Source organism: Excalfactoria chinensis, chromosome 2 (assembly GCF_039878825.1).
Source record: "Excalfactoria chinensis isolate bCotChi1 chromosome 2, bCotChi1.hap2, whole genome shotgun sequence".
NCBI classification, from domain to species: Eukaryota; Metazoa; Chordata; class Aves; order Galliformes; family Phasianidae; genus Excalfactoria; species Excalfactoria chinensis.
In genome coordinates this window covers 78,565,741-78,587,829 of record NC_092826.1, presented here as the reverse complement: position 1 = coordinate 78,587,829, position 22,089 = coordinate 78,565,741, and the positions used below count along the sequence as shown (strand labels likewise).

General features: G+C 39.8%; 1 protein-coding gene across 5 annotated transcripts in view; it reads right to left on the bottom strand.

The window, feature by feature from the left end:
- EXOC2 (exocyst complex component 2) overlaps positions 1-16,517 on the bottom strand; it is a 121,401-nt gene extending 104,884 nt beyond the window's left edge. For 4 of the 5 annotated variants that reach the window (XR_011902843.1, XR_011902844.1, XR_011902845.1 and 1 more), the window contains exons 1-2: positions 16,410-16,517; positions 3,421-3,576 (exon numbers count right to left, since the gene is read on the bottom strand). Coding sequence is in view for 2 of the 5 variants with exons in the window: in XM_072329228.1 (XP_072185329.1) it covers positions 3,421-3,538 (118 nt within the window). In the remaining 3 variants the exon portion in view is untranslated. Of the gene's footprint in view, positions 1-3,420; positions 3,577-15,174; positions 15,243-16,409 lie in introns of those variants that run through there. The other variant, XM_072329229.1, reaches the window with a different exon arrangement.
- Between the last annotated feature and the right edge of the window lie 5,572 nt (positions 16,518-22,089).

The following is a 22,089-nucleotide window of genomic DNA, read 5'->3' as shown; positions in this document are numbered from 1 at the left end:
CTTACTTTTTCTAACAATTTAAACCTCTGACATTACACAGCAGACAAATTTGGCAGCTTTCATGATTTTGTCAGACATTAAAATGCCCTACTCCCTGCCAAAATCTATTTTGAAAACAAAACCCAAAAAATAAAAACAGAAAGGCCCTGAATCTTATTACAACTGAAGGCAATTTTACTTGAGCAAGGGCATGAGATACATTCCTTATACATGCCTGAAAGGAGGTGAGGGAGGAAAAAAACAAACAAGCAAACCAAGTCTTCTAAATCAAATACAATTTTGTTTGCTCTCCATTTGCAACATTTTAACCAGGCTAGAACATTTATTTTCTTGAAAGATGCTGGGGAAAAAAAACCACATATTTGCGGTGCACGGCTTTTAACCCTAAACTAAAATTATTCAATCTTTCTGTTTTGTGTTAAACTTCTCTCTGATTGGGAAAAACACTGCAACAGAAATTAAGACTAACTGATAGCCTGAACCATTCATAAAGACAGACTTTCACCCTAGAGTTTAAAAAAAGCCTGAATTCTTGATATTAACATATTCATTTGAGTATAATCTAAGCTTCAGCAATCTGGTAGAGTAGAAGCTTTCAATAACAATTCTGAAGATGCTTGTAGCAATTACTTCCCAGTCGCTGGAGGTTCTTAAAGCTCACAAGAGAACATCACATGATCTGACTTCTTAAATGGAGGAAAACTACGTTTATCTGCATCTCAAAAATGCAAACTAAAGTCTCAGCTTCTTATATACTTCACTAAATACAGCTGCTGAAACAAAGGCATTAGGGCAGAGATTCTCTGGCAGTAAAAATAAAAACTTCCTCCTCAAAACAGAGACAACTTCTCCTTAAAAAAACCCCTATTTTGATCCGCTGTAAGGTAAGAGGATATTTGAGAACGCAATACTAGAGGTCTCGCTTTTGTAAAGTATCTTGGAGAGCCCCTCTACCTATTTCAATAAACAGAAACAAGTAATTCTCATGAGATTTTACAATTTTGGCTAAGCTTATAAATCTACTATTCTACAACGTCTTCAAAAACACAACTGCAAATGTCTTAAAAGTCAAACTAATCTTCAAGAGCATAAATGCCGTGTGAATCTCCCTGATTTGATGCTTTGTACTGGGAGCTACAGAGTTGCAAATAAAATGTTTATGTAGTTTCAAAGATACAAATAGATTACAAGAAGGCTCTCCCTTAAATGAAACCAAAAGCCATATTCTATTACGTGGTACTCCATGTATCTAAAAAAAATAAAAAATAAAATAGCTTATTGCTTTTTGTTTTACTTTAATGTATCTCAAGTAGCAGACTATAAATGTTATAAAACCCTCACTCAAAGTTGCTTAAATCGCATGCCTACAAAGACTCACTTTTGCAAGTATTTCCATCCAAGTCACAGGGACTATTTACATGCCTAATGTAACTATGAAACCTTAATGCGTCTGGGGCTTTAGTCACTTAATGGAAAAGGTGATATTCAAACGAACTAAGTGGAAAAAAAACATTACAGATCATTTTTTACTATTACCTTAAAACATGAGATTAGCAGCAGCTATGTTGCAGAGTTACTCCAAAAACAAAGGAACAAACAAACCATTAGCAGTCAGTCAGCTATAATACTGAGAAACAGTTCAGGAAATGCCTTCCTTACAAGAACCTACATGAAGATCACTTACATAAAGACCATACCAATAAACTGATGGGGTTATTGAGATACATTAACCACACAGTTGCGCAGGAATATACTCAAAAAGTGATGGTGTTATGGGTTAGTATGTCTCAATAAACATTCATACAGGGTACCACAACCCTATCTAGCCGCTCAGGAAAATAATAACTCTTCTCTACAAGAGGCAGCAAACTGAAACTAGGGGGAAAAACTGTAGAATCTCATGCTTGGCCATAAGGTTCACTGTGGTGGCCAAAAATGGAATTTGGGAATCTTGGTTTACTGCCATGAAGTGAGGCATTGGTTCTAGCAAAGCCAAACAAAATTCCAGTGGACTTCAGAGGAGCCATGATTCCTCAACAAATTGTCTCTAGCATGAATACCAAAGTACACATACGTTTAAATTAGGAAAAAAAAAAAAAAAACAAGAAAAAAAAAACAACAGGAAATTCCAGTAGTTATAGTTACCTTGGATTTGGATTTCCAAAAGATTTTACTAAGTCCTTCTCTAAAGGACTAAGAATATTAAGCAGCCATTGGATATGACTCAAATACATAAATGGCTTGTTAAAAGACAGAAGCAAGGCTGCAGTAAATGGTATGTTTTCACTGAAGAAAATTTCCACATGGCATGTGCTAGAAACTCTGCTGTTCAATATACTCATAAATGACAAGTTAAAGAGGTTACAACGTTTGCTGATGATATTAATTCATTCAGAACATAAAGACAGTAAAAGCTGAACAAAATGCAGAACAGATCTTATGAGACTGAGTGGTGCTATAAAACAGCCACTGAAATTCAACGAACAAAGAGATGCACACAGGCAAAAGCAATCTTACATTCACAGATGGCAGGCCCTAAACTGACTGCTATACATCACGCATTAAAGCACGGGACTACAGTAAGCAGATCAGTGAAAAACATCAACTTGATGTTTAATCTTAATTATATGGCAAACAATTATAAGAAAGAAAATTAGCATACAGTATTATATAAAAAGTACATTCACATCCTGTATACTGCATGTATCCAAGATGATGTTCCCCTATCTCAAGATATTAGTAATAAAACCAATTCGCTGAATAACAACAGGGAGGGTCACACACATGCAGAAAAGTTAAATTTGCCTGTACTTCTCATCCTTGAGAACTGTCAACAGAAGGTAATGGTCATCAAGATCTACACAGAAGAATCACAGAGAAGACTGATCACTCTTCCAGTGTAAGAACAATGACAATTCAAATGAAGTTACCATGTTAAAATCAAAACAGTGAAGGTTCCTTACACAGTGTGTAGTTCAATTGTTTAATCCACTTTGTCACAGACTGTTGTAGTGTAAAAGACAACTAGTACAACTACCTCGAGGAACAGTAATACTCGGGGACCTTCACCATATAGTGAAAACATCTCTGATAGAAAGTCTCAATGCCTGGGAAAGTAGCAAAGGAGTGTACCTTTCTATTCTTCTGTTCTCTTCTCGTATACTCCCACAGGCACTCATTAAGTTTTCAGTACAGGATGCTGAGTTAGGCCAAGGGGCCATTTAACAACGTATGGTTATTCTGATTTGCTGGACATTGTGGAGCATCCCTGAGTTTGTGGAGTGCATAGATGTGAAAGGGCATTTCTCATAACATGCAATAGATTTTACCATATTATTTGCAATGAAAAATACAGTTGTAATCAAATCCTAAACATACCACTCTGCGGTCTCCAAAGTTGTACATTTATTTTCAGCTTACCTATGAGGTCTGTTGGCCCAGTTCCCAAATTTTCTCCTCGAATTGTCACTTTTGTCCATGAGATGCCCTCATTGGGAGAGATGCCAGTCACAAGTGGGGGCTGGCGTGCTCGAGACATGATGTCCACTTAGTTACTACAAACTAAGTCACTTGTACCTATTGAACAAGAAACAATCATTTAAAAACACTCAGATTACGTAAAAGTTATTTTAAAAGCCTTTTAAAATGACAGAAAAAGATCTGCATATGTGATACACCATTCTCAAAGCTCTTTCTGCCACAGTTATCAAACTATAAAGAATATCTACACCTTTTTTGCAGTTCCATTTTTTATGGTAGACATGGCCCTACTTCTGAATTGAAAAGAAAATGTAGATTCAGAAAAACAAACAAACAAACCCTAAACCACCAAAACACTGAATATAATCCAAATCACACCAAAAATTCTCACTCTTCTATTATAAAGTTATCAATTGCATTTCTCAGAAGGTTCAGAATTGCTAAATAACAGGCTACAGACATATATATGAATTACTTCCCCATCAAGAACTGACTGCCTGGCACAAACAGTTCCATGGGGAGGAAATCCCAACACTGATTTGTATTAAACATTAAGATTTTGATAAACTGAGAAAAGAAAAGCATTACTTACGAACACTACACTAGCAGAAAACAGCAATAAAACAAATCACATCCCAAAAGATAAACATTAAGGTACATAATATTATAATAGTTTCTTTAAAAAAAGCATTTCCCCAAAGAGCATTCAATTGAATCAGAAACACAAGTATGGCACCTGCGTCACACAGCCTACAATGAATCTGATTAGGAATTCCTATTGCTCATTAGCAGTTTCCTCCGTGCATCTACAAGAAGCAGGAACAAGGAGGAAGCTCTCATGGTTAAGAGTAATCAAATACTGCCCCCTGCACAGAAACCTGCCTCTATCTACACCACAGATGCATAGCAGATGACTTATAATAAAACTTTACTGTTTAAACTTCCCAATTTCTCAACTTTAGAGCCAATGCTCACACCTGAAATCAGAGCAAAACGTGAAGTGAACGCAAGAAGTGCTACACAATGCGCTAAAATATTCAAGTTCCAGATAGAACTGTTAGCTTTAGAGAAATATTTGAGACTACTGATGAAGAGCATGCAATCAACAAGAGATGAAGACTCAGTTTGGAATAAACACACACGTAAAAACATGCAGTCTGTGAGCCATGCCCAGTAGATAAATGATTATCTGTTAAGAGCCCACAATTAATGAACAAAATATACCTCCAGAACCAAAGCTTTTTGATTTGAACATCTGAAGTCCCAAGATTGAAAATGGCATTGTATTTTTAGTTTAACATTAATTTCTCAGGTTCCTCCAAGTAACAAATGGATGAAAAAGGAATTCAACAATTTAGTCTCGTGGATTCTTATATAAGCTGCTACGTAAAATGCTGGAATGTTTCATATCTCTAACATGGGGCTACAGAAATCAGTAGAGATTGGCTACAACCTCATTGCTGGAGCAACATGGAAGGAGAGGAGGACAATATCAGCAAACTATGAAGAATCAGTTGTCAGTAATCTCCAGACACAGTAGAAAAGGTTGTGCTCTGGCAGGCAGTCCTCTCTCTCCTGCTCTGGTAAGTCCTGCTTATGTTTCATTCTCTATTTTTCAGAGGCAGGCAGTCCCTGCCTCACTTCAAAACCAAGGCCAGGTCCAAGTCCTGCAGCTGAATTATTTCCTGCCCTTATCCTACCAATCTTCCCTCTGACTTCTTGCGCACAATGTCAACAGGAGAGGACAAGAGGGGTTAATACCCCAGTGCTCCCTCTGAATCCTGACACCTTGATAACTCCTTTTCCTTACTCCCATCCTACTTTTGTTCATATAGTTCATCTGAACTACTCTTGATCTACTTCCTTGCTGAAAATGATAAACTCAGTGAGCTGTCAGTATTCCTAATCTTGGAGCTGCACAGCATGCCAAACTGTTGTCTCACACATACTGGACTCAAAGCCCTCTTTGCTACATCAGCAAAGCATCATCTAACAAAACAACAGGCAGCACAACAGAAACAGTCTTCCCAAACATAATCCTACCTGCAACATTCAGAAACTGAAAACATAGGGGAAGTTTAGTTTACTCCTATGCAATTAGAAAGTGCACAGGCACAGAAGATCTGATCTTTCAGTATATCATGTTTCCTCTGGAGTCACATGCAAAGTTGATACTGGAAAACAACCAAGTGTATAACCTTAATAGAAGGAGGAGAGTAAACTCCACGTACCCCTCTACATCTTATCTACATTGCCTTTGCAGCTTTCTTCATATATCCTCAGTAGATCTCTAAGACACACAACAGATGCAAAGAGCAGGGCTACCCATTCTGTTATCTTCCATAGAAAGCAGCATACATTGAGATACCAGTATCGTGATGTAAAATAACTTTTATTTTCCAGGAATAGTTTGGAAAAATCTATATAGGATATTAATCAGCAACACAGGTATAAAAAACAAAACAAAAAAACAACTACACACAACCAACATCTACAAGAACTAAGAGGTAACATGGAGGGAAAACTCTTGAGGAAGATGAGCAAACTAGAAGCCATTTGGGTATTTTTTGGTTGATTCTCACCCAGTGTCATGGTTCCCTTGCACTGTAGCTACTGCTTCTTTCAAAATACCTAGGCATAACAGATAATTGGCTTGCATCACTATCAAAACTCAAAAGTAATATTACAACGCATCTCTCTGGATTTCAGAAATTGGCACTGTATCTCTCCTCATGGTAGGCTGAATAAATGCAATAAAAATGCTGAGCCTCCTGAAGTCTAACATTTCTTCTAAATTATTTCCATACTTATTGCAGAATTGTTTCAAAATACCTCACTTGGATGAGAAGACCACAGTAAATCTGAACACATTACAAGAGCACTACAGCACTGAGATGCTCTATTATTTGATTTCACTTTTTATTTTATTTTTTAAATAGCAATTGGTTTCATTTCTTTCAAAGAGTAAATGATGAAACATTACGGAATCTGTCCTTGAAACAGAAATCAAACAAAAGCTTCAGTCTTCATTTATAATATGTTCCCCTCCTTTTGAGGCACATGGCAATATGCAATACGACTAAATTGTTCACTGGGAAGCATAGCCTGCCTAGTCTTGTGATCCAAAAGAGATTTTCTATTTTAGTGTATTTTATTAATCTTTAGGGCAAAGCTGAAAAAATAATTATTTTTAGTTTCATTAAGAAACTGAAGTTTCATTTTCTCATTTTCATTAAGCCTAAGTAAGAATGATAACTGCAATTCTACAATCACCCTATAGAGAAATCTTTTTTTGTAGAATACATGTATTCTACTTAAAACTTAAAAACAGACATCAGCTTTCTTACTCAAAGAACTTACTCAATCTGGTTTGTATACAGAGCAGGGAAGACTGCACAAAAACTGTTTTCTCTATGAGAAACTCTCAGAAGATGCATTTATCAAAGAAGTGTTAACAAGAATACTTTTTTGCAATGCACTGTTGTTTTACACTAACAGAAGTCCCTTTTCCCTCATCACTCCCCTCTCATCTTTCTAAAACTTCATTTCCTCACAATATCTCCTCAAAAGTTTAACATGGATGACATCTGTTTGGCTGCTCCCATGATCTTGCCCATATTATTCAGCCATAACTCTTGTTATGAAGTGGAAGGAGTTAGAAAGCCTCTGCGAAGACCACCTACTACCAAACCATCTTGAAAAAATGCCTTTCATAAACATCATCTTCATCTTTACATGAGCTTCTCAAATAAACTGTCCTCTCGGCAGAGGTTTAGCTCAATAAATAAATAAATAAATAAAAATCCAGACTGCTCTGAACACTACAGGCTTGCTAAGGATGGGACATTGTCGCTCTTTATCCTTAGAAAAGCCACTTTTAAAAACAAACAGTAAAGAAATGAAATATCATCCACCGTAAGGAAAAACACAAGTCTAGACGCTTTTCTGAAAACTCCAGTTCGTTTAAAACAGGAATTCTTAAACAGGTTTCCGCACTAAACTCTCAAGGAAAAGCAGAGATGACACGGAAAGAGAAAGGACACCACCAACACCCACCACAACTGTTCTGTAACATCGAGCACTGCTTACTGTTCTTGAAGCAATACCAAAATACAATATAAGTGAAAAACAGAAATTCAGGGTTTAGGGATACCAAACTGGCCTGTATGTTCAAATCACAAAGTAAAACTACAAGCACGACAAAGGCAGAGAACTTCAGAAGATGCGTGGTGACAAGATGCAGGTAATAAATTTCACCAACAAAAGAATTAGCAGTTGAGAGGTGCCAGAAAGGCGTTCCTGGCTTCTAAATAAAGAAAGTGAGCTGGTTCCAGTGACTGAAAATTCACTTAAGTAAAATTTTCAGTAGCACTTTGTCACAAATACTAAACTTAAAAGATGCTCTGGAAGGAAGACAGAACCAAGGTCAACGCAAATGTCACAGTCATCTACCAAAGGGAAACTAAGTTGTCAAGGAGGGATGAAAGATGAAGCCTATGTCACAGCTCTGAGAAAGTCTAAACTATACGCAAGGTGCAAATGACATGCACATATAATTAAACCCTTCAGCTATCGAGTACCTCTTTGTGCTCAGTCACATATGATACTTGTGACTGAATAGCATTTTAAATGCTTTGACACAGGTACAGTTGGAATGGCCACAGCACCTTCCCTGTTCAAATCACAGTATGCTTTCAACATTGTTTGCTTATCAAACAAACAAATCCCAGTATGTCAGGTACTCCTACCATGCTAAAACTGCAGCACTGACTGCTTTCTGAATGAACAGATTTATGAAATAGATGATTTTAACCAATCAGTAAATGCTCGGATTCCAGAATGTAGGTGATGGCCTTTGCACCTTAAACTACACGTGTGTGTGCTTCTACCAAATATCCAGGTATTTGCTTTCACTAGGAAACCCAGTGGGTGCCCTGAGTACAACACCGTACGACAGCATCAGTGAAGGAACATGGCAAATGACCCTAAGAAGGAACGACAAAGCAAAAAGTTTTCTATGTTTGCATTCAAAACCATTACAAAATGACAAAAAAACATTATTGCAACCTTTTCTGTGCTTTATCTTCCCAACAGTATAAATTCAGACAGACAATCTACATAAACTAAGATTTAAAAGCATCCAAAAAGCAGCACTGTGAAAATAACTGACATTTATTAACCCCTCTGGAGATCTTCAGTGCCCTAGAATTTCCACAGCCTTCAACACTGCATTAATAATACAAAGTCCATTCCTGCAAGCTTGCCAGGAAAGACTGGGAAGTGAATAAGCTAAACAATGCTGGAATTCCAAGTGATATTAAGAATCTACGCATGTTTATTTAAATAATAAAAGAAGACTTGTCAATTTAAACAAGAAATGCTCACAAATCTTACATTTCGAGGGGAAAGAAAAACCCTCTTCAAAACAAAACTAAGCTACTTATAATGAAAAGATGAACAAATGGGGGGGGGGGGGGGGGGGGGAACGGGCAATTTAATCGTCACAGAGAAAACAACAAAGCCTCATTTGTCTTGGTCTGTCATATCCAGCATGTTGATTCAAGCCAATATTAACACTGACAAATACGTTAACCTACAGGACAACATCACACGCCAAAATCAATTCTGATTTGGGAAGATGAGCATGTTTTGAGACTATGAAGAAGACAGAGTATTAAAAGACATTATATCCTCTTATTTTCAGAGGGCTACTGAATATTGCAGCCAGTTACAAAGTCCAAGAAGAGACCTCAGTTTGGGGATAGGCAAAGTAATGACTGCAACTGCTTTGCTTTCACAACAGCTCTACCTGTCTATTTCATCAACATCTCCAAGGTCCCACTTTACCTAACCCAGTGAGGTACACCTTCGCGGCAATGTATCTTGACACGCCGAAAGCAAAATAATCACAGCACTCAGCAATGCCATTAACATTGTCGAGTGGCGAAGAATTAAAGGCTGGACCCAAGGCAGATGCTAAGAGAGCGCTGGGTAAAAGAGCTCAGGGCATATTTCAGAGCACACTGCAGCTGCGAGGGATTGACACTGCTAACTGTGGAATCAAGCTCAGGAGAAACTCCGGGCACAGTTCCGGCATCCGAAATAAATTAAAGTAAACAGTGTTGCTCTCTCTCATCCACCCTGTTAGCAGGCTCTCTGTTGAACTGGAGACCACACACCCAGACCACACAGCACCAGCTGAACTCACTCGCACGCAACATCTAGAAGCTGTCACTCTACTGAGGTATGGAGAGGAAAAAGAGGGGGCAGGAGTGCGAGAGAGTGAGTGTGTGAGTGTGTGTGTGTGCACGTGTGTGTGTGTGTGTTTAGAAAAGCTGCCCGCTCTCCCCTCCTATCATTACAGCTGGCTAGGTTTTGTACAGTTGTGAAGGAGGGAAAGAAGGGAGGGATAAAAAAAGACCTATAAACTCACTAAGAAAACATACTGGTCTTGGCCTTTTGTAGTAATGATTTGCATTCCTCTTGCACTAGTTTAGTAGCTGTTGAAGGGCTAACAAAGCATCCATTTAGCATCAATTAACCTTCTATCTATCACATGTCAAAACGAAATCTAGATCCGTAAAAATCCTTTTCACTGCACATATTTAACAACAGCATCATATCAGTTATGACACACAGCATACCTATATCCTGATACACTGCTAACTCAGCAATTGCCATAGGTCATTTATTTGGAGAGGGGAGAGACTCCCCACAAAGAACACTTAACTCAACAAATGAGATTACAATGTCAAAATGCTGAATTTTTCTATAAACACTCCATCCTGAAACGAAGCTTCGCTCATTAGGATCTTACACCGTAAACATCCTGAATTAAATTAACAAGCCTTATATTACAAGGAGTTGTGATCTGTTGCAAAGACATAAGAATACTTCATTCTAAAAATAGGTCAAAAAGAACATTCCCTGTTCATTGCAGGGGAGTTGGACTAGATGACCTTTAGAGGTCCCTTCCAACTCCAAGGATTCCATGATTCTATAAGATAGTTCTAATGGTATAGATGAACAAAGACTTCTATAGCAGTGTGCTTGGAAGGGATTCTTTTGATTTCTTTAGGTTCTGAAAATCATTTTACAGTCAACTTTATCACCTGTTGAAAGACAAAGATTTGAATGAACCACTTGAACATTATTTTACTTACAAAGTTTTCTTTCCCTCCACTCCGCCACCACAAGATCTACTCCATCAAATTCACTCACAAATCTAATTTAACCCACTTATGTGGTCCAACTGCCCATAACCACAGCCACAGTCACCTTTTGTCAAAAATCCATTCACTTAAATGACAATGACCACCACGTGCCACTACTAAACAAAATAAGCAACACTACAATAATCCAAATGTCAATTCTACCCCTATAAAATCAAATTAGGATATTTTCATAGGAGAAAACCATAAAAAATAAAATAAAATCCTATAAGTATCACCTTATGAAATACAACATTTTTCAGACAACTTAGCTTTAAAATTGTGTACCTTCACAATGAAAATAAACAAACTATTCCTCCAACTTATTAAGTAGGCCTACATACTATTTTATGTCAGTTCTCAAATGAATAAACACTTCTGCTGCTACATTATGCGTTACAGCATCTATTCATTACCAAGGCTCAAGGCAAACCAGTTACATTTTCTGAACGTCTGTTCCAGTTGTGCTAAACAGGCTAGAAAAGAGCAGCAGCTTATAAGAAAGTGTAACTCAAGCAAGCCTGAGCACAGATGTTTCTCCCCAGAATTTCTGCTATTTTCATTATAAACTACATTGCAACTCCCCCGAATTTGTGTCATCTACTTGTTAAAAGCTTCTGTATTTATTACATGACACATCACCGTAAGCTAGCAACATTGTGAGGAAAAGCTTTAAACTTACATACATATATATATATATATATATATATATATATATATATATATAAAGCCAACTCAGCTTTACACAAAACCATATCACAGACGGCCATAAATCTCCTGTTCGTGTCTAAATTCTCAAAGCACATGCCTTCCTACATCTGCTTCCACCTCCAAAATCCAGTAAGTTTGCTTCACTTAGAAGTCATTACTCCCCCCCCCCCCCCCCGCCGTCTTATTACATTTAAACCATTCATCCCTTTTTTTCTTCTAGGTTTCTAAAGTTTATCATAGTTTTCTATGTTATTTTAGTTCCATTATTTTGGGGTAAAGAATCTTAATGCCTTCATCATCTCTCTATCTTACGTTACTCACAGGCAGAAATTAGAAATCAATACTGCAAGCATCACAAAACTTCCAAGCACGTTATGCAAATGCACTCAAAAAGATCCAGGAGTTCAAAAAATAAACTAAATAAATCCCAATGGGATGGGATTTATTTTCTTTTTTACAGAGAAAAGAAACAAGACACCGCAGCTTTTTTCTAAGCCCTGTAACTATACACAATATTCTTTATAAAAACACTATATAACCACTGTAATTACACAGTTCGTATGACTGAAGTTTTAACATGCGTTCCCGTAGGTAGGTCTGCCGCGGTAAATTGAACGTTTGCTGTGTGGCTTTTGGGGCAGTTTCTTTTGTTTCAAAACTATTTGGAAGGTGAGGCATGCACTTGTGTTACTGACATCCTTCTACTCCTTATGTTCGCACCCACACATCGCATTCCATACCCCGCTATGGGAAATACACAAGATAGACACCATGGTATCTCTCTGTTCACACAGGCAAACTTGTGCACAGCTCTGTCTGAGAGCCTACATGCACAGGTATTTTTCATATATATTTCAGCCTGCCTCTACCTTACATGTTCCCAACCTTCACTTCCACTTATCTAACTAAAATTCACAACTACTGTTGGGAATTATCTTTTCAGATCAGTGAAGTTGTCTTGTGAGAGACATTGCCTTCCATGCACAAGAAAACATAAGGAAAATACACCTTCTTCCTACATAGTCTCTTAACTGTCTAACATTCAGGTTCCCAGAAAGAATGAAAGCATATATTGTTAAAAACACAGTGGGATCTTAAGAGCCGTCGCACTCTCAGAATTTGAGAATAGAAAATCTGAAGCTGTTGCTTTTTTAATAGAGATTTTAGGATGACCTGAAAAATTCAGTTAGCCTCCAACAAAAAATTTGGCATTCAAAGAGATAATTCTGCTCAGCAAAATCAAAACCTGATAAGGGCTTTGGGATGCACTATGGGAACGTCTGAATACAAGGTACACACTACTTTCAGCACAGCCGCAAAGCGAAAGAAAAAACACAGGATGTAAGCCCAACAACTAACTGAAACATCATTTATATCATTTATATTTATATCATCTGATCCACAGAAACTGTTACACAGGCAGAACTTCCCCTGGCTTCTGTGCAATATACTTAAGGTTTGATTTGAATAGTCAACTGAGAATTTGGTCCGTAGTTCCCTTATGGTCAAGAGGAAAAAACAAAACAACAGCACAACCTATATAGGGCTTTGGGTCTCAGAAATTTTGTTTTTCTTAAAATCCAAACAAATAAGCAAAGAAAGGAAATACAGGCTTTCACAGCCATCCCTGAGTGCAATCGTAGAATTCTGTACTGAAAACACTGATTAATAACTGTTGTCAAAGAAGACTCTCAGTAAAAAAAGCACGAAATAGTTCCAAATTCACATAAAAAGTGCAAATGCCTCCATATATACAAAACATGGGGAAGAGAGGAGGCATTTGATTTAGCTTTGTTTAAAATATGAAATGCTTACCTTACCTTCCCCTAATCAAAATACGCAACAGAACAATCACACAATTAAGCCTCATTTTCAGGCATTTGTCTCATTACTCAGCTTCTGGGAAAGCTGCCTCAGATTCAGTTTTTCAGATCATAAAAATGAGGTTCTCCTTCCTCCTTTCCCCTCCTCCTCCTATTTGGGACACTGGGAGAACAATCGATGGTCCAACTGCTTCTGGGCAGAAACACTGACAGAATACTATTACTTTAAAAATAACTTGGGGGTTAAGGTAAGGATTTTTATTATTATTATTTAATCAGCTTTCATTTTTAAACTGATATTTTTCAAGCTGTAAACACAGATGTTTGTGATCTGTGCAAAAGATGAAGCGCCAACCTGACGTGACTGCCCTATGCGGGCACTACCTACTAACCCCATATCCTACAAGCACCTTTACAAACAGAATTTCCCCATTACCAAGCACCGTTCCCCTCTCTTGGGGAAAGCAAACTGAAAGACAACACTGCCCAATACAGATTTACAGAAGGTAGGTGGTCTAAGACAAAAGGTTAAGCTGAAGAGCAGTGTCTGACTTCCGCTAAAGATATCCGTTCACCTATTTACTGATTCCAGCCCTTCAGCTTGCTTATAAGTACAGCACCAGATGCCACTCATACTGAAAAGCCCCCACGGAAGATAAATTTAGCGTAATATGTGCAATCTTTTGAGCATTATTTACCAGTCCTTCATTCTGAACTAAAGTACTACTGATTTCTTCCATGCAAAACATTCGTGTGCCCTTTTTGCATAATCAAGCTAATGCACAGACATCTGAAATGCATGCAGGTAATAAATATCCACTTGTGCTTCACAGGCTTGCCTTGTTCTGGAGAATAAAAACACAGTTTAATTCATGTATTCTTTCGCTCGGTGGCTGTCAGAGCCTGCATTTTCAAAAGTAACTTCTAAATACACACTTGTGCAATCACGCTTATTCAGGTCTTGCTCTTTTCGCCTCCCTTAAATAGATTCAAAGGGAAAGCAGAAAAGCCCAGATGAAGAGAATCAAAAGTAACACACAACTGATGATTAGTTTCAAGTACAACGCTCAAGACTTTCTGGATTTACAGCCAGCCATATCACACTGACAGAAATTGATTAAGTAGGGTTTAACATAACATATCTCAAGCTTTCATCACTAAAAGAGGTCAGTGGCCTCTGTTTCTTGTCTACCACTTAATGTGCTTCAGTGCAGCTTCACTTTGAGGAGCAGCATCATGAACAGACTATATCAGTGGATGCTTTTTCGTGGGACCTTGGGAAACTACTGGTGAAACACATTTTAACATCTTTAATATCTGTGTGTGGTTTTTTTTTTACCTCAAATGTTCTCAACATGAGGAATCCTACAACTCAAAACACTAAGACCCGAATACCACAGGTCCAAAAATCACTTGGTATTGTTTTCAGTACTGAAGATAAAACATCTTTTCAATAGAGCATCAACAGGCACAGCGTCGAGTATTGTATTCAACAGACATTTCTTCTGTGTTTTTTCCCCCCCTTAAGTTCATGACTAGAACTGAATGGATTTGCCACCGGGTTCTATTAAAAATGTCCATTAACTCAGACTGCTGTTCAGCACCGATTTCTGATAAAGCAAATGCATCACTAAAGGAATTACGGAGTGAAAAAGAAGTTGTAATTTATTGAACTATTGCCATAAAAGCACAAGACAATATCAAGAAAAAGCAAATTTGAGAAGTGCAAAAACATCCGACTGCTTCACCTCTGATAAACACCAAGAAAAGTTCAGTTTTCCATACAGGGAAAAAAACAAACCCAACATGCCACCAGAAGTTAAATTAATGACATTTTCTCTGAAATAAATCACACTAGTGTAATGAAAATCATTGCATCCTGTTTAAAACAACAGAACCCCCAGTTAAGTAAAAACACTGTTGTCCAAGGGTGGGCATAAATCACAAACCCTGTAAACTAAGCGATCCATGGGAAAGAAAGCAGCAGCGGGGCACGCTTTCGGCTGCTCCTTGCTGGGTCAGTGCAAGCTGTGACAGACACTACGGCGATAGGGAGCTAAGAATTACAAAGCTTTTCTTCAGGGGAGCAAAAATAAAGCAAGCAAAGCAGGTTGGATGTAAAAGCGACAAGTTTCAGTTGCAGTTTACAATTAAAAAAAAAAAAAAAAACGAAAGCAAAAAAAGACCTCAGAAACTATTGGGTGTCAGCCCTGCCCAACGGGAGGGGGCTGGAACGGGATGATCATTAAGGTCCCTTCCAAAGGAAGTCATTCAGTGATTCTAACTAGAAGCCTTTCTAATGGTTTGACCACTCTATCAAAAGGAAAAAGAAAACCCTGCTGCAGTGAAATGTCTACAAATCGTAAAGAGGGGGGCGGGAAAAGCATTTACAACCAGAAAACGAGGAAAAACAGCGTGAGATTACAATTTTAAGCTAAATCACGTGGCAGGGGGGTTGAAACTAGATGAACATTATGGTCTTTTTCAACCCAGTCCGTTCTGTGATTCTCTGAATAGGTGTTAACAGCTCAGATTTGACCCGATGTTCTGCCAGACTAGGACGGCTTATTGCTTCGCTGGATGCAAATTCAAAGCGTTTGAGTGTTTTGTGTTAGAAGCTGTTAATCTAAAGGAGCAAACAAGACGCAGAAGGTAGGAAACGCCAAAGAAATAAACAAGAGAGGGGGGAAAAGGCAACAGCTTGGAAGAAGCGCTATTTTGAAAGCCACCAGAACGGGACAGAACAGCAGGGTCCCTTTTGGAAATGCAACCATCCCCACGTCCAGGCTGTTCCCCTCAATCAGAAACCGCGTTGCGGTTCCTCGTTAAGCGAAGTTTTAAGCGCCCGTGCCTCTCCGGGCCTACTTCCTGCACAGCCCCCAGCACACGCGGTACCACCTCACGGTAACCGGCGAGGCCGGTCCCACACGGCGCTACCTGCCCCCTTCCCCCCGCGCGGCACGGAGCCCCGCGGCCCGCAAACAGCCGCCCCGAATCCCTCCCGGGCTGGGGGCGGGGCTTGGAGCGCGACGCACGGCCCGGGGAGCGCCTCGGTCTCCCCCCGGGATGGGGACGGTCTCCGCCCCAGCGCAATGGGGGAGGACCGGGGCTGCCCCGCTGGGAGCCGGCTCCGCAGCGCCCGGCGGAGGAAGGGAGGGGCGGGAGGCCGCTCGCTGTCACTCACCGGCCGCCGCCGCCGCGCTCGTATCCGGCACCTGGAGCAGCGCCGCTCCCGGCAGCGCCTCCGCGTCCGGCGGGCGCAGGCACCGGCAGCCGCCGCCCGAAGACATCGATGGAGTGCGGAGAGATCGAGGAGGGGCGGCCGAGCTGCGGGCCCCGCCTAATGAAGGCACAAGAGGCGGGGTAGACGCTCTCCCTCGGGCTGTGTGTGTGTCCTCGTAGAAGCGGGGAAGTGGAGCAGTAGGAAGCGCTTCTACTGAGATAGTATTAGTGGCAGCATCAACGGTGATCGTAATAAATAATAATAAACTCCAAGCTCGTGTGTTCCCCGAGTGCTGTGTGCAGGCGGAAAACCGCCTCGAGCATCTGCAGCACAGGCTGGTTAGGGGGGCTGCGTGGTGGTGCGCAGAAGAGGAAGGCGCTGTGCCCATGAGTCAGGAGGACAGGTTCCTACTGTCTCCTCTTAGGAGCACTGCTTGCATCCTACAGGCTGCAGGCCCATTGGTGGGGCCTGTAAATGGTCGTCACGCCACTCCTGTATCCGTGGCATGGAGGGTTTGGTGTCGAAATTCCAAGTGTTCATTCTCCTGCAGCCCCTCAGATGCAGGTGTGCTGGCCCTGAGTATGCTTGGGGTTAGCACTGCTCACTCCCTAAAACGCCTGCAATGCCACATGGATTACACTGGGCAACACTGAGGGGTATTCTCACCCATCAGGCTCACTGTTGGGTGGAGGGCAATTGCGGTGTTTTTCATGTCATCTGTACAAAAAGGAGACTAAGTTTTCTTCAGAAATGGAGTGAAGGAAAGCTGTGAAATTCCATTTCTGGGCTCAGTTTTTATTTCCCCAGCAGCCCGACCCCCTGGGCAGTGGCTTTCCGGCACCGCTGCAGGGCTGCACAGAAACAGGACGCAGCTGCTGCAAGAGCTGGCGGTAGGCAGGCAGAACGGGCAGAGCTTGGTCGTGTAAATTCGTGCTGGTTTCCCAGTGAAAATGTGGGGAGGTGTCTTATCAGACCATCTGTCTACACGAGGCACCTCTGAACAGAGGCTCTTCTTCCTTTTGGAAAGGAGGCATCCTTTTTCCCTTTCTGCTGGGATTGTTTGGAGGTTGGTTGCAAAAGCCAAGTGCAAATGAAATCATAATGGAAAGCGGATAAAAAGCAATGAGGGAGAAAACAGAAAGGAGAATCAGTTTCTCAGTTTTGCCAGTCCAGACCTAATGTGAGACATCAGTTGGAAATACCGTTCATAAAACTTCAAAGAACGTAAGTGCATCATGGCAAGAAAATGTCATTTCCCACACGGTTTTTTTTTCCCCAGAGGTGAGAGCTGCACAAGGTATATTCTAGGCTGTAATATCTCAGTGGATGAATATACAGCTCTTTACTGACTCTTCCCTCTAGCTTTAGTTAAATCATCACATGGCATCTGCCTGAGGAACAATGAGAGACTTCAGTGTCATGCTTTTCACTAATTAGCTCCAAAGGTCTTACTGGTGACTGAGCAGTTTTCTGTTAATACCCAGTGCAGAAAGACAGTTCATCCATCCTTCAAGAAAAAGTAGAGGAAAAAAAAAGTGTGACTCTTTGCCACCCATCTGAAGATGTTTTTCCTTCTTGACAACTTGTTTGCATTTTCTCATTAAAAGCCTGTCACCAGTTGTGCCAAATAAAACCACAACTCCGAGAGTTTGGGTTGATATGGAAATCTCCATCCAGCCCTCCACATACCTGGGTGCAGCCCTGCCAGATGCTCTCTGGGAGTAGAGTGCGTGCCCTTAAATCCTGTTGGCTTTAAGAGCTGCACAATGGGAACTGTCTGCCTGGGAGATTTTGCAATAAACAACCCCGAGTTTAGATTTAGATTGAGCAGCAAACTACAGAGTCGGGCTGAATTTTTTGTTGGGGAGTTGACTGCAACTTCAGTTGTCAGCACAAATACCATAAAAGGGTGAATCAATAGCAAGGGGAATCTGAGCTTCAGAAGACACAAGCTCCAGTATCAGCTGAAGTGAGAACAGACTGCAAGATCTTTGTACCTTTGAAAATATCACCTCCCTATCTAAAGTTTTAAACCAGCTGCTTGGCTGCAGTTTTATGCCTATCTTGGTCTTAGGGAACCTGTCAGAACAGCCTAATGGGGCTTAAATCTGCAATAGCAGGAGACTGGAGGGTGGTTGCGTGTGGGTTCATAAGCATATACAAATCCTGCTGTTGCCAAGAGTGGCACCCAGACCTCTTATGATCTGCAGGGGCTCTGGATAATATTGTCAGAGAAGAGCTTCCTGTGTGCAGGAGTTTGTTGAATTTAATGTGGGTGGTTTTCCCAGCTGATGTACAGTGACCATGTGGTAACTATCACCTACCCCTTCAGTGACTCCAGAACAAAGCTGACAATGACTGACTACAGATATAACCCACTGGAGAAAAGAAACACTGCCCCACACATCCTTTTAGAACAAAAGGAGGAAAACTAGCACTGTCAGATACACAATCAAATATATGGCTTATAATATGTATATACCATAGTAGATAATATATATCTGCTGTCATATATAATGCTGCTAATATAAATATATTACTCCATGGAACTCCAGATACCATTAGAGAGATTAATCTGTGCTGTTAAAACTGAGGAAATAAACGACAAGTTGTAATATAATGACCTGGTAAATAGTAAGTATCGTTCCTCAGAGAGGTCACGCAAGTAATTGCTCATTCATGCCTTTTTCTAATCCATTTATGCAGATTTGACAGTGATCTGTAAACAATACATCTCTCTACAAAGTTGGGTAAACAGATATGAAAGCCAGGAGAGATTATTATGATAATCTTGTCTAACCTGAATATGGAAAGCTGTAGGATTTCCTCCAGCCATTCCCACACCAAGCTCTTTGTGCAATTGTTTCTTAGAAAGACTTCATTTTATTTCAGAGAGTTTGTGAAATCGTGAATGCATTGCTGCCCCTATGAAGATTTCTCAGTGGTCACCACACTACCCTAATGTGAAAAATAACTGATAGAAACATGCATTCAGTTTGAAAAGGTAAATTCATCTAGCTGCAGCATCTGTCCATTGCAAGACTGCTTCTTGTTAACAGAATTATTTTCTTTTGAAGATGTCTGTAAAACACAGCACCTTTACTCCTTCACCTGACCTTGATGAATTGTATGGATTAAACTTTTTGATTCTACTCTGTCTAATCACCTTTCAAGGATTTTTCTCATTTCCGACTCCTGGCAAGCTTGTAGCTATCACCCTTCTGTTTTGGCACGTGGGCATCACAACTAGGCCTCTCCCTACTTCTCTTTGAGTTTGTGAGGTGAATATAACCAGGAGAATCTAAAGAAGAGAAGAAAGCTAAGAAGCATAAGGCTGATACTGACTGTAATAAAACACCTTTTCAGTCCTGTTATGTGCCCCAAGACAGGAACATCCATTCCTCCCTAATAACTATTTTTTCAGTCTTTTTCTCAAAGACTTCCCAGTACGGTGCTTTTACCAACTCTTCAGGCAACGTTTCCCAGTGTTTCAATACTCATGTTGATAGAGGCCATTTTTTCAGCATGTACTCCTCACTGTTCCTTGCTGCATTTTTATCCTGCTAGCGAGAGTTCTGTCTTCACTGGGCAGCCTTTTGCACATTTTAAGGCTCTATCTCCTTTGTATTGTTTCACTCATTAAGCAAAGTAGTGCTGTTAGAAACCTGGTGTTCTTGTTTTCTGGCACTCAATGCCACTGAGTGCAATGTCCCGTACCAGTCATCTTTCTGGTGAAAAACATATTAAGAAAGATAAACTCCAATTGCAATCACACTGTGGGTTATCAGAGCAAAATAATTGCTTGGCCTATTTTGCGTTCTCTCTTCCTTCTCCTACACCCTCATATGGCATTTGCCTTTTTACAGCAGCATAACAGTGTTGACTCGTGTCTAGCCTGTGATTCACTCTGTTTTTTCTATGGAACTGTAATCCTGTTTACTTTTCCCCTTCCTGTATCCGGGGAACTGGTGACTCCATGTCTGATTTTCTACACTTGCACCTTTTGCATACGATCTTTTCTGTTGCACTTTTTTTCCTTAAAAAACTCTCCAGTTTGTCAAAATCACCCTGAATTCGAATTCTGTTCTCTAATACACCTTTAGCTGTTGTCTTCTTCCTGTCCTCTTTACATCCACGTTCCATATATTGTCAGATAATTAGTAAGCAGTGAGTAGTGTCAGATTCAGGACAGAACCTTAAAGAACCTCTCTCAGTGTATTTTTATGTTTTGATATTGGGCCATTTTGCTATCACTTCACCAGTCATTCTTCTAATCCTATGGGATTTTCACTCTGAACCATATTGCCTTTGCTTATTCTTGAGGAACATTGCCGAAAGCTTTTCTAAAATGAAGATATGTGAATTTTTACTACTTCTATCCTTTGTGCAATAGCTATTACCTTACTGTAAAATGAGATCAGATTGATCTAACAGAATTTGTTCTTGACAGATTCATGTTGGTTGTTATTCATTTTCTTTGAATACTTGCAGAGGTTTTGCTTGATCATTTTCACAAAGTGAAGCTACCTGACCTGTAAATTACCATCTCTTTTTTTTTCCTGTGTACTTAACTTCAACTGATTGAAATCAAGAGGGCTGCTTCCATGCCTATGATAGGTGTCTTCTGAACCAGAGATCATAGATATAAACCAGCAGCAGTCCCAACCTTGTTCACTGGAATAAATCTATGATCCTTGCTTTCTTCACCTCACTGCTTCTGCTTCTCTTCATTTTCTTGATCTGTCAATGGAACGTATCTACAGATGTTGGCTTCTAGCAGTTCTCACTGATTTTGCAAAAAACTTCATAGAGATGTTTCAACGTCCAAGCAGACTTCCCGTGTTGCGCTATGCACCCAAGCCTAGCTGCTTTCTGCTTCCTCCTGAACTGAAAATCACCCAGATATATGTTGTGAAACCAACATCTAGGAAGTGGTCTACCTAAAACTTACACTTTGATTTCTTTCTTTCTTTCTTTTTTTCTTTTTTTCCTATAAATAGATACAGAAATAAGATCTTTGACCTTGGCAGCCTTTTGACCATTATCTAGGAGTTTAAGCCAAAAACTCTCATTATGATGTGAAGTGTATTCATCTTAGCTGAAAGGCAAGAGAGAACAAAACAACGTACCGATCAGTGTTTGCCCCCAGATGATTTCTGGTATGCTTTAAGAGAAACAACATATAAATTAATGCACATGATATTTGGAGTTTTCTTCCAGAACACGTACAGTCAGTTTTTCCACATCAAACAAAAAAAACAGTCTTCTGCACTTTCAACAATTTCCAGCAGTACACAAAATTCTCTCACTGTTTTACTTTCTTGGCTAACACCACCCTAATTCTTGCCTTTCAAGGCTTGTCCAAGGAATCTGTGCACTACTGACCCAGAGGCATTGTTTCTCTAAACAGCACCAATGAAACAAATTATTAATCTACTCTCTGCAGCTAAAAATACCAAATGCTGCATACTACAGCTCTGTCATGGGTGTCACAACTACATTACATCAGTTTTAATAGTTTTTGGAACTGACCTTCATTTACTGTGTGTATTTTAAAATGGTAGATGCAAAAAAAAAAAAGAAGACTGAAACTTTAAACAGCTTAAAATTATGCCGTGTCTCTATTTCAAAGTTAAAATAT